This window comes from Rhinopithecus bieti, unplaced genomic scaffold, assembly GCF_001698545.2.
Source record: "Rhinopithecus bieti isolate Rb0 unplaced genomic scaffold, ASM169854v2 scaffold_5750, whole genome shotgun sequence".
Classification (NCBI taxonomy): domain Eukaryota; kingdom Metazoa; phylum Chordata; class Mammalia; order Primates; family Cercopithecidae; genus Rhinopithecus; species Rhinopithecus bieti.
This window is the reverse complement of record NW_016805082.1, coordinates 483,889-498,977: the sequence shown is the minus strand read 5'-3', so window position 1 is coordinate 498,977 and position 15,089 is coordinate 483,889. Positions and strand designations below refer to the sequence as shown.

At 51.0% G+C, this 15,089-nt stretch overlaps 1 protein-coding gene across 1 annotated transcript in view; it reads left to right on the top strand.

Annotated features, from left to right (window-relative positions):
• The first annotated feature begins 3,161 nt into the window (after nt 1-3,161).
• Nucleotides 3,162-15,089, top strand: part of ST14 (ST14 transmembrane serine protease matriptase) — a 52,972-nt gene continuing 41,044 nt past the window's right edge. The window contains exon 1 of the mRNA XM_017871171.1: nt 3,162-3,462. Coding sequence (XP_017726660.1) covers nt 3,382-3,462 — 81 coding nt within the window. The 5' untranslated portion in view covers nt 3,162-3,381. The remainder of the gene's footprint in view (nt 3,463-15,089) is intronic.

Genomic DNA, 15,089 nt, shown 5'->3' with positions numbered 1-15,089 from the left:
GGCTCCCACGTTGTCGCCAGCTTCAGCCAGTGCTTTTTAGCCTGTGGGCAGGTCCACATTTGCACACCTTCTAAGTGGTCCCGGCCCCAAAGACATAGGGGCTTGTTGGACATGCCCTTGAGGGGGTCCCAGGGACACAGATGTGACTTTTCCAGCAGGCAGTCCTGGAACCAGGAAGAGGATGGCTCCCTAGAGAGGAGAGATGACAGCTTTGTAGTGCTGGGGCCGGGAAGGGCCAGTGAGGAGGCGGTGGAGAAGGCACAGTGGGTGGTGAAGGCTGGGTATTTTGGTCATGAGTCACTCTTTCTATAGCAGAGAAATGACACGGGCCTCAGGCCGAAATCTGGGCTTCAGTTGGATTTGCTCCTCTTGAGTGTGAGAATCTGGTCCTATTCTTGAGGCTGTCTGCTCTTGGGTTCCTTCACTTACCATTTAGGAACAAAAGCACTGACTTTTCGTAATTTTTTGAAGATTAAACCAAATGGGATGAATGGAGTAACACATGGTTACACTGCCTCCTCCCCCCAGGAGTGCTCATACGGTGCATTCAGCAAGGTATCCCCGCGCAGCCATCCTAGGGGAAGGGTCTTGCCCTGTATCACTTTCTCTTCATCTGCACTTGCAGTCTATGCATTGCATTCATATGGCATCTAAATCATGCTGAGTGCCCAGCTCTACGAGATAAAAGATGAGGCCCTAGGAAGTGGGGAGATGACGTGAGTCACTGCGTGTGCAGGTTTGTGTGTCAGGAGTACCGTCACATTTATGTCACATTGGATTTGGCTTACTTTCCATCACTCACACTAGTTGAAGAATGCTGTGCCATTGGTAATCCAAAGGAAAAATTATTTTTATATATTTTCTTTCTCTTTTTTTTTTTTTTTTTGAGAGATGGAGTCTCGCTCCAGGCTGGAGTGTAGTGGCATGATCCCAGCTCACTGCAACTTCCACTTTCCAGGTTCAAGCAATTCCCAAGTACATGGGACTACAGGCATGCACCACCATGCCCAGCTAATTTTTGGATTTTTTAGTAGAGATGGGGTTTCACTGTATGTTGGCTAGGCTGATCTCAAACTCCTGACCTCAGGTGATCCACCCACCTCGGTCTCCCAAAGTGCTGGGATTATAGGCGTGAGCCACCGTGCCCAGCCTTTTATAAATATTTTCCGTTTAGCTTTGGAATGCTTTATGTGATGGAAGGCAGCAGATTAATTCTTCTTTCAATTAAGTTGACCCAATATATTGTGTTAGTCATTGTGCTAGGCTTTGAGGGTGCAAAGACAGCTAAGACACAGACAGAATGAAATGAAATGAAATGAAATGAAATGAAATGGTGGTGAGTTCCACGAGAGAGGTACAAACAGAGGTAGTTTTGGTTGAGAGGGAAGGAAACTCCTGGGGAGGAGGTAGCACATCAGTCAGGATGCGTGAGGTTTGCAGCAATAACAAACAACCCTCAACTCTCGGTGGCTTAACATCCCAAAAGCTGACTGACGCCTCATTCACGCTGCATATCCAGTGTGTGTTATTGTGGTCACTTAGGGTCACAGGTCACAGAGGTTTAATCTCAGAAGAGAGCAGGGAATTGTCCAGTGCCTCCTTATGCTGCTATGTACAAGTGGTGTGTCTCCTCACTGGACATTTTCTTGGTTACCGCTAGCCATACTGCCAAATCTAACTTCAGAGAAGAGACAGTAATACCCTGGCCTGTGAAGAACAACACTAAAAAATCCCATCGGTGACTTCGGCCCAATATGCGGAGGTGAGTGTGAAGGAGAAGAGCTTCCAGGGGATGAAAAGCTTTAGGAAAGGTGCCAAGGTCAGAAAGCCTGACTGGAGAGAGGGGCTCCAAACAGGAATGCTGGGAGGCACGGTGTTAAGGGAGGACAGGGCAGAGTGTGAAGCTAGACTAAGGAGATTGGATTTGATCCAGGAGACACGGAAAGTCATAAAGGAGCTGTGGTTTCAGATTTACCTGATTGCTACGTGTAGGAGAGATTAGAGGGTGGGGAGAGATTAGAGGGTGGCAGGCCAGAGGCAGGAGATCTTTCTTACACAAAACCAGGCGAAGGGCTCTGAGGGCTTGCATAGGGGTCTTCTAAATGCGCAGGAAAGAAAGAGCTATACTTGTCAGCAGAGTCTTGACGAGATTTAGAACTAATTGGATATGAGATGTAAGCAAGGTGGAGAATCAAAGATGATTCCAGGATTTGAGCCTGGGAGAATGTTGCCATTAGAATTAGAGAAAACGGTGGAAAATTGGCAAGTCAGGAAAGGAAGATGGGGCTTGTTGATCTCAAAGCAGGAATTTTTATTTTGTTCACTCCTGTTTCCCTGTACCCAGGACAGTGCTTAGCGCATAGTATGTGCTTGGTAATGTTCATTGGGTATGGAATACAGTAGAACATTATGGAGACGTCCCCAGGCGACCACTAAGGCAGAACTGGCACTCCTTGGTGGTGTCTGTGCTGGGAGGGAGGTTTTCCTATCTGAAGCCATAAGACGAGACGTGCTGCCAAGAGAAAAAGCCTAGAGAAGAAAGGGATGAAAGTGAAGGAAGAACTTTGGGAATCATGACATTTAGGGCTAGAAAGTAGGAAGGGAATCCAGGGAAAGGGGGCATCTGAGGAAGCATCAGATGCTGCAAGTGGCGAGGGGCATTGGGACGGCTCAGAGGGCATCTGGTGGAGCAGCTCATGTCACTGGGCCTCCCCAGGCGCCAGCAAGCGCCTCCCGCCTGGAGAACAGGAGGCTGCGAGGCTGACGGGGAGGCTGGGCCAGGGGCGGTTCTGGTTTCTGTTTTGTTTTGGGGGGTTCATAAGTGAGATTTAGTCCTGTAGCAAAGTGAGCAGGGTGAAGGGGAGAGACCGGGGGCGCATGAGGGAGGAGGGAAAACACGGTTGGCATCAAGGAGGTGGATAAAGGGCTGCCCTCCCGGGGCAGGGCCCCTGCGAGGCCGGAGGGGTGTGTGAACGCTGTCGTGGTGATGGTGAGGGCCTTAGCGACCCCCACCCGAGTGAGGCTCCCTCAGCTTCAGGACCAGAGCCGAGGGGAGGAGCCTCCCCCACGGCCCGCGGGGGCGGGCAGGTGAGCCGGGCAGGTGCGCCGGGCAGGTGCGCAGGCGAGCGGGCTGGGCGGGCCGAGGCCACACCCTGAAACTACCTGCGCGGGCCCGGCCGGAGAGTGAGAGCGGAGCTGCAGCCGGAGCGAGAGGAAGAGGAAGAGAGAGCGCGCCAGAGCCAGGGCACCGCCGCCGGCCGGGGGCGCTGGGCCTGCCCGGAACTCCGCCGCCTGCGCCGCGCGCCCCGCGCCCCGCGGGCCATGGGAGCCGGCCGCCGGCAGGGACGACGCCTCTGAGACCCGCGACCGGCCTCGGGGACCATGGGGAGCCATCAGGCCCGCAAGGGCGGAGGGGGCCCGAAGGACTTCGGCGCGGGACTCAAGTACAGCTCGCGGCACGAGGTGAGCGCCGGCCGGGAACGCGGCGCGCTGGGAAGCTCCGCCCGCCCGACCCTGCAGCGCGGCGCTGGGCTCCGCCGGCTCCCCTGGCGTGTCAGTCGGTGGCCGAGCGCTGGGCTCACAGGTGGAATTTCCTGTTCAGCGGGTGCCGGGCCGCGGGCGGGGCTGGCCGGACCTTTGGTACCGGACCGGCTGCGCCCCGCCGGGGGAGACGGGAAGCCCCTGGGCCTTCCTGCGCCCTCGGTCCTTTCCCTGAGTTGAAAAAAGGGGCTGCGTCTCGGCCCCTCCATGACTCTCGCGCTGTTAGTGAACATCTGGAAGAAACCAGGGGCTCGGAGTGGCGTTATTTGGGCGGAAGTGAAGTTTCAGGGGAGTTTGGAGTCTCAGCCATCCTTGGCCTCTGCAGAAAATTTGTTTTGTCTCTCTCCTTCCCCGTCAGAAGACAACTGGGAGGCAGGGCTTTGGCTAACACAGGGGCTGGAGCTAGGAACTCCAGAGTCGGGCTCGCCTGGGCTTCGCGAGAGGGGATGGAACCCTTTGGGCTGTATGGGAAGGCGGCTATATGGGAAGGGATGTGGGAACACAAACATGTCTTGAGCCTTTTGCAAAGTACCGAAACAGGAAGCTCTTCTTTGGCAGAAAGAACAATGAAAGACCTATTGAAAGATCTCAGAAAGATTACATGTTCCTGTGTGGAGTTGGGATGGGTTGCTAGTCACTTCACTGACGGACCCACCTAGGTGGTAGTGCCCGGGCGGGAACAGCAGCCAGGTCTCTACCCTCTCTGTCCAGCGCAGATCCCCAGGTTTTCTGGAAGGCCAGGGCATACCAGGTCAGGGCGGCGCTGAGAGGCAGGGGCTGTTTGGCAGAGGGTTTTGCTCCTCTACAGATGATGGCCTCCCTGCCCTGCCAACCCTCACTTTCTCCCCTCCTTCCGGGTGCCCCTGGGCTCCACAGCCTCCGCCGTTGCTCCCTGAGTCAGGCCTGATTTTGGTGCTGTCTCAGATCAATTCCTTTTGTCCGAGCAGCATCTCGACCCAGGGAGCTTGCAGAAAATCAGACGCTGGGGTTTTGGACGCTGCCTGCACCACAGACAGGACCTGGGGCTGGGCTCTGCTATTTTTGCCACTTTTCACCCTCAACAAGGAAGAAAGCTTCCAGTGGACCAGAAGACTTGGGCCCCTTCCCCTGGCTGTGCCTGTGCCCTGCTGTGAGGCATTCACCTTCTCTTCCCTGCTGTAATTGCTATGTTTGTGAGTCCTTGTTAATTGCCTGCTTGGGGCTCTAGACTCCCTGCCTCCTCAGCAGAGAGCTTGCTGCTTGGAATTTGTTATTGCAGGGCAGTCCCGTGCCCTCACCCCAAGTTTGTTCTTCCTGACTTCCCTTTCTAGGACTCTCCTGCCCACATGGGGAAAGCAGGGTCTTCCTGGTCGTGTGGCCCAGCCTCCTCTCAGAGCCATCTCATCACCCGGACAAGTGGCCCGGCTGGGGCTCACCTTCCACTCACCCCCAGGATCCCACATTCAGTGGACTTCTCTTGTCACTTGCAAGCCCTGGCTTTAGTTTCCCCCATCCCTGCTCATTTCCTCCTCGTCTCCGAAGCTCATTTGCTCTCTGCACCCTTGGGCTGTTCCTCCCCTCTCTGCCATTTTCCTTCTTGTGGCTTGCTCCTTGTCTTTTCTCCTGCCGAGCTTTATTGAACTAACTTGGTACCTAGTCCTGGGCCAGGCACGCGTGAAGGGAAGGCTCTCAGAGACCAGTAAGATGTGGTTGTTTCCTTTAAAGAACATCCAGTCTTGAGAGCGAAGCTGAGACCAATGCCAAAGTTAGCTGCGAGGCAGAGTGTCCAGAGGAAATCGGCTGAAGCTCATTTCCATCTTGCAGATTCCTCCCACCTGTGGCCTCACCAGAACTCCCAGTCCCTGGGATCACCTTGTAGTGTGTGTTTGCAGCTAGGATCTCCGTCCCTGGCTGGGAGGTGTGGCTGCTGCCCCTGGGTTTGCTATCTGGGTCAGCAGAGCCTGGTGCACAGGGTGGTGTTATTTCTGGGTTCCTTGTCCTCCGCTGCATCCATCCCTGCACCCTTGTTCGGTGGTATTTGTATCTGGCTGTCCCCTTCCCAAGGCTGATGGCGTGGCCTCTACCCCACTCCTGCTGTTCCCATCAAGTGTTCTGCATGGCCTTCAGAGCCCTGATGCACGTTACTGCATCTGGAGATGGTGTGAGCCCTGCCTGCGAGCAAGGAGCAAAAGGAATTGATCTGAGACAGCACCAAAATCAGTGCTGCGAGATCATGATTGCCCTAGGTAAGACTCAGCATCCCTTAAGCATCAGAGATCAGGGTTGGAAGATCGGATGTTGTGTGGTCAAAATCAGATGTCTAGGGGCTAGGGTGTGCAACTCTGGCTATTCAGAGAGTCATCTGCTTGTTAACTGGTCAATCATTCATTCATTCACATAACAATATCTGCTAGGTAACCCACTGACTGAATCTGTGCCAGGTGCTGGGAAATACCAGTGAGGAAGACCCTAGACTCATAGCCCCCATCCTTGGGACCATCCAAGGTAGTGTGGGATACAGGGACTAAATTCTGACTCATGAGTACTAGCTTCTCGATATGCCCTGGGTGAGCACACAGCATCTCTCTAACACAAGCTGGAAGGGCCAGGTCAGCAAATTGGGACTGCAGGCATCTGTGATGTGGTGGCAGGAGGTAACAGGCAGCCAAGACCCAGGGCCGTCTTGTCTAGCCGTGTGATCTCAGAGATGTTACCCAATATCTCTAGGCTTGGTTTCTGTGGCTGTAAAATGGGAATGACATATATATTCCAGGTTTGTTGAAAGGATTAAGCGGGGTACTTTACATGAAAGCCCTTTGTAAGTTGCAGTGTGGTGTTCAAATGATGCAGCTTGAGTTTTCCAGTTGAAAGGGACTTGAGACAAACAAGAAAATTATATAGTATCAGTAGGACGCCTGTCGAGAGGCTGAGAACCCAGGTTGTCAGTGGGGCCTCGACCTCACAGAGGAGCCATCCTGCCCTGCCAAACACAGGGAAATGCCCCAAGGATTCAAGGAACTACTCGCCAGCAACAGAGACCTCTTCCTAGTCCTTCTGGTTTTCTTTTTTTTTGTTTTTGAGACGGAGTTTCGCTCTTGTTGCCCAGGCTGGAGTGCAATGGCACGATCTCAGCTCACTGCAACCTCTGGCTCCGAGGTTCAAGCAATTCTCCTGCCTCAGCCTCCCGAGTAGCTGGGATTACAGGCATGCACCATCACGCCCAGCTAATTTTGTATTTTTAGTAGAGATGGGGTTTCTCCATGTTGAGGCTGGTCTCGAACTCCTGACCTCAGGTGATCTGCCCGCCTCAGCCTCCCAAAATGCTGGGATTACAGGCGTGAGCCACCATGCCCGGCCGACCTCTGGTTTTCATTCCCCCACTTTACCTAGCTTCTAGGAGAAAGATCTTTCTATGAAAAGAAAATGTGTGCCAGCTGCATATCCCTTTCTCCCTCTCATCCCCTGCCCCTCCCACCATAGAAAATTAAACTTTTATTTTGTTTTGTTTTTTAGAGATGGGAGTCTTGCTATGTTGCCCAGGCTGGACTCAAACTCTTGGGCTCAGGTGATTGATCCTCCTTGTCGCAGACTTCTAAGTAGTTGGGATTACAGGCGTGAGCCACTGTGCCCACATAAAACTTTCGAGAACAGCCTCTTTTGTTCTCTAGAGTATGTGCTGGGCAGGTGTGTGCAGTGGGTGAGGGAGAGGGTTGGGAAGGCAGAAAGCAGCAGGAAGCTAGGATTGTCCTGTAGGTGGGGCTTCGGTTGCTGGAGTGGACCGGAAGTCTGCCTTCTTGGGGGGGGGAGCTTTCTGGACCCTTCCCTCTGCCTTGGTCCTGGGAACACCTAGAAATTCCTCGTTTAGGAGTTGGGAAAACTGAGAAAGAGGAGAAGATGTCCCTAGCTTGATGGCTGCCTTCGCCTGCTCCCAGTGGAAATGGTCAGAGGGTGGATCTGCTCAGAGCTGGCTTGTGGCCTGATGCCACATTGTCACGGGCTGCGGAAGGAGAATCAGTTACAGCTCCCTCCCCCTACCTGGCCCTCACTCTGCTCCCTGGGAACCAGACTACCAGACTGCCTACTGCTGTGGCCAGTGGCCTCTGTCCCTCGGAACACTGTGGTCCTCAAGTTCCCTGATGTCTGTTCCTTCTCTGGTCTGTGGTTCTGTCCAGGTTGGTGGCCCATGTCTCTCTTAAAAGAGAAGTTGTCTTTGGAAGAGGAAGGGAGATGCGACAGAGCCCCCTGGGAGCCCAGGTGCTGAAGATGATGTTGCTTTTGCTATTGTGCCATGATTACTAGAGTGTCTAGAATACTAATCATCGTGAATACTCATGATCATTAGCATTTATTGAGCACAGCTTGCTCTTTGTCTTTTTTCCTGCCAAGCTCCATTGAACTAACTTTGTACCTAGTCCTGGGTCAGGCATGGCTGAAGGGAAGTAAGATGTGGTCTCACTGGTCTTTGAGACCAAGTATTACCCCTCTCAGAGATAAGTGTTATTATGATTACTTTTTTTTAGACAGGGTCTCCCTCTGTCACCCAGGCTGGAGTGCAGTCATGCAATCATGGCTCACTGCCACCTTGACCTCCCGGGCTCAAGCTTCCTCAGTAACTAGGACTACAGGTGGGCACCAGCATGCCTGACTAATTTTTGTATTTTTTACAGAGGCAGGGTCTTGCTATGTTGCCCAAGTTGGTCTTGAACTCCTGGGCTCAAGTGATTTGCCCACCTCAGCCTCCCAAAGTGCTGGAACTACAGGTGTGAGCCACCGCACCCAGACTTATTATTATTATTATTGTTTTGAGATGGAGTTTCCCTCTTGTTGCCCAGGCTGGAGCACAATGGTGTGATCTTGGCTCACCAAAACCTCTGCCTCCTAGGTTTAAGCGATTCTCCTGCCTCAGCCTCCCGAGCCACTGGGATTACAGGCATGCGCCAGCATGCCCAACTAATTTTGTATTTTTAGTAGAGATGGGGTTTCTCCATGTTGGTCAGGCTGGTCTCAAACTCCTGACCTCAGGTGATCCGCCCGTCTCGGCCTCCCGAAGTGCTGGGATTACAGGCGTGAGGAGCCCCCACGCCCGGCCCAGCCTTATTATTATTACTTTTTTTTTTTTTTGAGGCGGAGTCTCGCTCTGTCACCCAGACTGGAGTGCAGTGGCCGGATCTCAGCTCACTGCAAGCTCCGCCTCCCGGGTTTACGCCATTCTCCTGCCTCAGCCTCCCGAGGAGCTGGGACTACAGACGCCCGCCACCTCGCCCGGCTAGTTTTTGTATTTTTTTTAGTAGAGACGGGGTTTCGCCGTGTTAGCCAGGATGGTCTCGATCTCCTGACCTCATGATCCGCCCGTCTCGGCCTCCCAAAGTGCTGGGATTACAGGCTTGAGCCACCGTGCCCGGCCATTATTACCTTTTTATAGGTGAGGAAAATGGAGCACAGGGAGGCTAAGTAACTTGCCTGAGGTCGCAGAGCAAAATAGTGGTGGAATCTGGATTGGAGCCCAGGTAGTCTGGCCCTGCTGTATCCTATGTGGGCTGTGACATGGAAACAGGGCTGTCAGCCCACTGGGCTCAGGAGGGGATGGAATACTAAAGGTTGGGAGTTCATGAGATTTGGGTAAGAAACTGGATTTCTCTTCTCAGGATGTTTCTGAGATGCCTGGGACTAAATTACAGAAACCATTTGGTAGCATGGGAATAGAAACTTCTGGAATTCTCAGAGTGCTTAGCCTGGCCTGGCAGTGTGAGAAGTGTGTTTGGGGTTTGCTCAGCGCTCGTGGGCAGTCGTTGCCCTTTTGGCTTTGTTAAGAATATTTCCAGAAACAGCTCCCTGCTAAATATTCTGTCTCAGATGCTCATATTTTCACAATTTTCCTATTCTGCCTGGGCTAGCAATATTTTGGGGGTTTTCCCTGAATCCTGTGATAGTTGGCTAACTGATCAAAATCTTGGATCCTTTGACTCTTTTTGGCCCCCGCTGGTGATGCTGACGTGGTGGTGGGGATGATGATGGTGGTGGCGATGGTGAAAGGGTGGAGAAGAATGTGATGACAGTTATTTCTACCTTTCACTAAATATCTACACTTCAATTCATGACCTCACTTTATCCTCACAACAGCTATGTGGGAAAAAAATGCCCAGTTCACAGATGAGAATGCTGAGGCTCAAAGGGTTTGTGTAAAGGCAGTAAGAAGTAGAGCAAGAATTCAAACTTAGATCTGCGCAACTTCAAAGCCTGGGAGCTCACCACGATGCCATTGTAAAATTGTGTTCCTGAGATGATGGTGGTGGTGTGTATCCCCAGCAAACTGCTAGAACACGTCATTCACCAGAGAGCTGTGAGCACATAACAAGGAAGTGGTGATCACCTGGTACCAGTGCTGGTGCGCTACCAACATCATACACCAACTTATCTGGTTTCCCCTTTTGATGAGGTTCCTTAGCTGGTGGACCAGGAGCACAGCTGGAGATGTGATTTCAACAGGCTTTACTTAGATGTGGCTTTATGTATTATACATATGATTAAAAATTGTGGTGGAAGTTTTAAAATGAAAACCAATTCACCCACCTATGCCGACAAATCATTTTTCACGCCTCTCTCCCCTCCTTACTGTCTGTGGTTCAATGTATCTAGTTGGTCATTGTGCACACACCACTTGTATCCTGGACAAGGGGTTTTATTGGCTTCCTGTCTGCTGGGCATGGAGCACTGGGTGCTGGAGGATCGAAGGTCTGGTAGGCTTGTGTCTGATTGAAAGGCTGTGCCTAAGGCGGCACACACCTTTTGTTCTTGGATCCACATCACTTTGGGTGGTGACCTCAGGCTGCCTCTCACCTCTTCCTGGGTTCTGTGCCATTTCTCATTTAGTAACAGCTCAGATGAGGACTTGGGGCTTTTGCCTATCAGCTCCATAGATGACACCAGCTGGGAGGGAAAGGCCAATACCTTGTATAACTTGATCATGAGTCAGAGCATCTGGACAGCCTGTCTGATAGGCTACACTGAGCAGAACGCATCTGTCTGGGTCAGGAGTCAGTGCTTCGCTCACCGAACCACCTCCCTCAACCACGGAGCAGAAACCACGAGACCCAGAGTTCTGAGTTGACAGCGAGCCTGGGAGAGACCAGGCATGCAAGTGTTACTGCCCAAAGTCAAAGTGTGTTTTCTTCCCCCAATGATTTTATTTGGTTATACCTTTAAAAATTATTATTACAAGGCTAATATATACATATTCAAAGAAAACTTGGCCAACTCAGATAAGTAGTAAGAATTTAAAAATGAGGCTGGGCATGGTGGTTCACGCCTGTAATCCCAGCACTTGTAATCTCAGCATTGTAATCAGCACTGTAATCCCACCAGCCAAGGCAGGTGGATCACTTGAGGTCAGGAGTTCAAGACTAGCCTGGCCAACATGATGAAACCCCATCTCCATTAAAAATTCAAAAATTAGCCAGGCATGATAGTGGGCACCTGTAATCCCAGCTACTCGGGAGGCTGAGAGAGGAGAATCACTTGAACTGGGGAGGTAGGGGTTGCAGTGATCCGAGATCATGCCATTGCATTCCAGCCTGCGTGACAGAGCGACACTGTCTCAAAAAAAAAAAAAAATTTTTTTTTTTAAATAAAAATGACACAAATACCCCTACAGAGACATTTTAACAATTTGGTATTGCCTATGCATGTTTTCTAAAAAAAATTTTTTCCTCATTACAACATTTAGGAAGCTTTTCTTTTTTGAAGTCTCACAGTATAGAAATGTACAGTGTAAAATGTGAAACTCCCTCTGAAATTCCCTCTCCCAGATTTTAGAACCTCTATAAATAGTTTGCTTTATATTCTCCCACAAGTCTTGTGTGCGTGTTCTGCTGTTTGTGTGCACGCCTATTCTCCCCGAAATGGAGTCATCACTAATTCCACTCTGCAGTAAAGACATGAATCTGGGAGGGAGGTGTTGGGGGAGGGATCTCCAAGAATTACTCCAAGGAGATGCCTGAGCTGAGTTTTGAGGGGCAGGAGTGACTTTTTTTTTTTTTTTCTGAGATAGGGTCTTGCTCTGTCGCCCAGGCTGGAGTGCAGTGGCGCGATCTCGGCTCACTGCAACCTCTGCCTCCCAGGTTCGAGCAATTCTCCTGCCTCAACCTTCAAAGTAGCTGAAATGACAGGTGTGTGCCACCGCGCCCAGCTAATTTTTGTATTTTTATTAGAGATGGGGGTTTCACCATATGGACCAGGCTGGTCTTGAACTCTTGGCCTCAAGTGATCTGCCTGCCTTGGGCTCCCACATGCTGGGATTGCAGGCATGAGCCACTGTGCCCAGCCTATTTTTTTCATTTAACATTCTATCTTAGATAGCTTTTTCTATGTCATTATCTACTTTTTTTTTTTTTTTTTTTTTTTTTTTTGAGATGGAGTGCCCAGGCTGGAGTGTAATGGCACGATCTGAGCTCACTGCAAGCTCCGTTTCCCGGATTCATGCCATTCTCCTGCCTCAGGCTCCCGAGTAGCTGGGACTACAGGCATCCGCCACCACGCCCGGCTAATGTTTTTGTAGTTTTGGTAGAGACGGGGTTTCACTGTGTTAGCCAGGATGGTCTCGATCTCCTGACCTCGTGATCCACCTACCTCGGCCTCCCAAAGTGCTGGGATTACAGGTGTGAGCCACCGCGCCCGGCCTCTACTTTTCGAAAAACGATTTTTGATTGCCTTATCAGCTTTCATCACGGGAACATATCATTCTTTCCTTCTTCTTATTTTAATCGTTTTATTGTTTGGGTGTGTTACTTGAACGCATTATTGGAGAATTAATGGAAAAAGAGCAAACAGAATGAGGGAGGTAATTGGCAAGCAGCCTCTGTGCAGGCCACGCTGGTCAGACTTCTTGTGGGTTATGCTGGTGAATTCTGGAAATAGTGTCTTCAAGGGAAGCTGACTAAGGCTGAGATTGAGTCAGATGGCCAGGGTTTAGAAAACATTTTGTTTGAATGATCAGAGGAGTTGAGCATGTTTAGCCAGAGGAGGTGCAGACTGACCTAGCACATGAGCACTGAGGTAGAGCTTCCACTGGAGCGTCTCCTGAGCTGGGAAACTAGGCTGGTTCTGTTGCAGTGCTAATCAGTGCACTAATCAGTGCAGTGCTAATCAGAGGTGATTGCGGTGCTGATCACACTTGGTGGAAGGAAGAGCTTCCTAATGCTGGTACTAAGGAAAACACTGTTTCTTCCAAAAGGATGGTCCCGTGAGGATAATAAGTGGATGACATGCCCTGTAGAATCTGTCCCAGCTCTGAGAATCCAGTTTTAAGGGTAGATCCAGCAGTTCTCCCCTTGCTTGTATCCTATTCCACCAGGACAGAGTCTGGTTCTAAGAGAGGACACAGACCTCCTGGTGCCCTCCCCTGGGGGTGGGGCCCCCCTATTTGCACAGTTGGTCCTCTCCCCAAAACAGGTGCTCAGATTTGTAGCCGTGGAGGAGTGTTTTAGAACCTAAGCAGTTCCAGAGGCTGCAGGCGGGCTTGGGTCTTTCCCGCTAGCTTCTGCAGATCCCTGGGTCCACCAAGGCAGAAACAGACCTGGCACCTCCATGCCATGAAATATGACTCAGCAATGAAAAGGAACAAGCTGATAGATGCAACGACTTGAAGGACCTCCAGGGAATTTTGTGCAGTTAAAAAAAAGCCAACAGCCCCATACATACCGTATTATTTATTTATATAACATAATTTTTTTTTTTTTGAGAGACGGAGTCTTGCTCTGTTACAGGCTGGAGTACAGTGGTGTAATCTGGGCTCACTGCAACCTCCACCTCCTGGGTTCAAGTGATTCTCCTGCCTCAGCCTCCCGAGTAGCTGGGATTACAGGCGCCCGCCACCACACCCAGCTAATTTTTATATTTTTAGTAGAGACAGGGTTTCGCCATGTTGGCCAGGCTGGTCTCGAAATCCTGACCTCAGGTGATCCACCCGCCTTGTGCTGGGATTACAGGCGTGAGCCACTGCACCCGGCCTATATAACATAATTTTTGAAATGACAGCATGTTAGTAGTAGAGGACAGATTAGCGATTGTGGAGCTGAAGGGGTGGGGGACAGGAGGGAGGTGGCTGTGGTTACAGAAGGCCCTGGGCATCCTCGTGTTGGAGCTGTTCAAAATGTTGACTGTGATGCTAGAGACAGGACTACGCTAGCGATGACATAGATGGAACTTAATACTCATGTGAGTAGCAGTGAAACGGGAAGTCTGATAAGATCCGCGGATGATCCTGCTGTTGTGGTATTATGATAGAGGTTTATGAGGTGTGACTGTTGGGAGAAACTGGGCAAGGTGCACAAATATCTCAGTATGATTTCCTACAACTGTATGGAAATCTACAAGTATCTCCATAAACATGTCAGTAATAGAAGGCACACTAGCTCGTGAAATCAGAATGTGGATTTAATAAAAAGTCAAGAAGATGAATGAAAAGAAGTTATGGGGTGCTGGCTGCACCTCTTGTTTCTCTTGTTGGGTTTTGGGGGATCTGCTGCAGGCAGATGCTTCTGCTGCGAGTCCGGTGACTTGGGGCAGGAGGAAGGTGGGGCAGCTGGGCCGGGAAGTAGGTCTTTGGCACATAAGGAGAGGGCTGGTGCAGACTTAGTGGAACTGGAGAGGCAGAGATGGAATTCTCTGGCTAAAATTGGCAAAAGAGGTTATGTCCTGGTGTGTGTGTTTTGAGGGCGACACACTGAACTGAGGACCAGGAGAGATCCAGCAAAGTCCAGCCTTAAATGGGGCCTGAGGACAGTGGGTGGCCAGGCCAGATCTGACCCCAGAGAGCCTGGGGGACTGTCAGCAGAGCCCTGAGATGTGGACTGAGTATTTTCTCCCCTTCTTGGTTGAGGGCACTTGGCAACTGGTGGATTATTCCAGCCTGCCCTGGGGAGGCTGCCTAAGTCTGGCTATGGGGAGAGAAGACCTTCCATCAATCCATCAATTAATCAATCAAGTGCTAACTCTGGGCAAGGTCAAGGGTGGAAGGGGAGGGAGAGAGGCAGTAGGAAAAGGAAACTGGGGCACTGTGACCAGCCAGGACTTCCTGGTCCACCTAGTTGGGGAAGAGGTAAGGCTCCAGGGAGAAAGTACCGTGGCTTGTTGTGGTCCTGGGAGGATTCTTGGTGAGACTCAGCTTTGGCCTGTGTGCTCGAGGGCAGGCAGGGTTCAGTAGGCGGTAGGGGAGCCCAGCCATTCTGAGCAGGCAGATGCGTCTGCCTAGGAACCTCTTGGTTCCTAACAGGCTTGGGGACCCTCCTGGCTAGAGTCAAGGTGAGAGTTGGGGGAGCCAGTGCCCTTGGACCAATGTGGAAGGAGTGATAACCCATGGACAGGGATGGGCACAGCAGGGGACCATCTCTTGGGCCCATTTGCAGTGTTCTTTTTTTTTTGAAATCAACACTGCATTTATTGATTTAGACTACTTTATTGAGGTATGATTGATATACAAAAAGCTGTACCTCTTTGTGATGTTAGAGACAGCGGCCTGTGCTAGCAATGATATAGAATGGAATTTATTTATTTATTTATTTATTTATTTATTT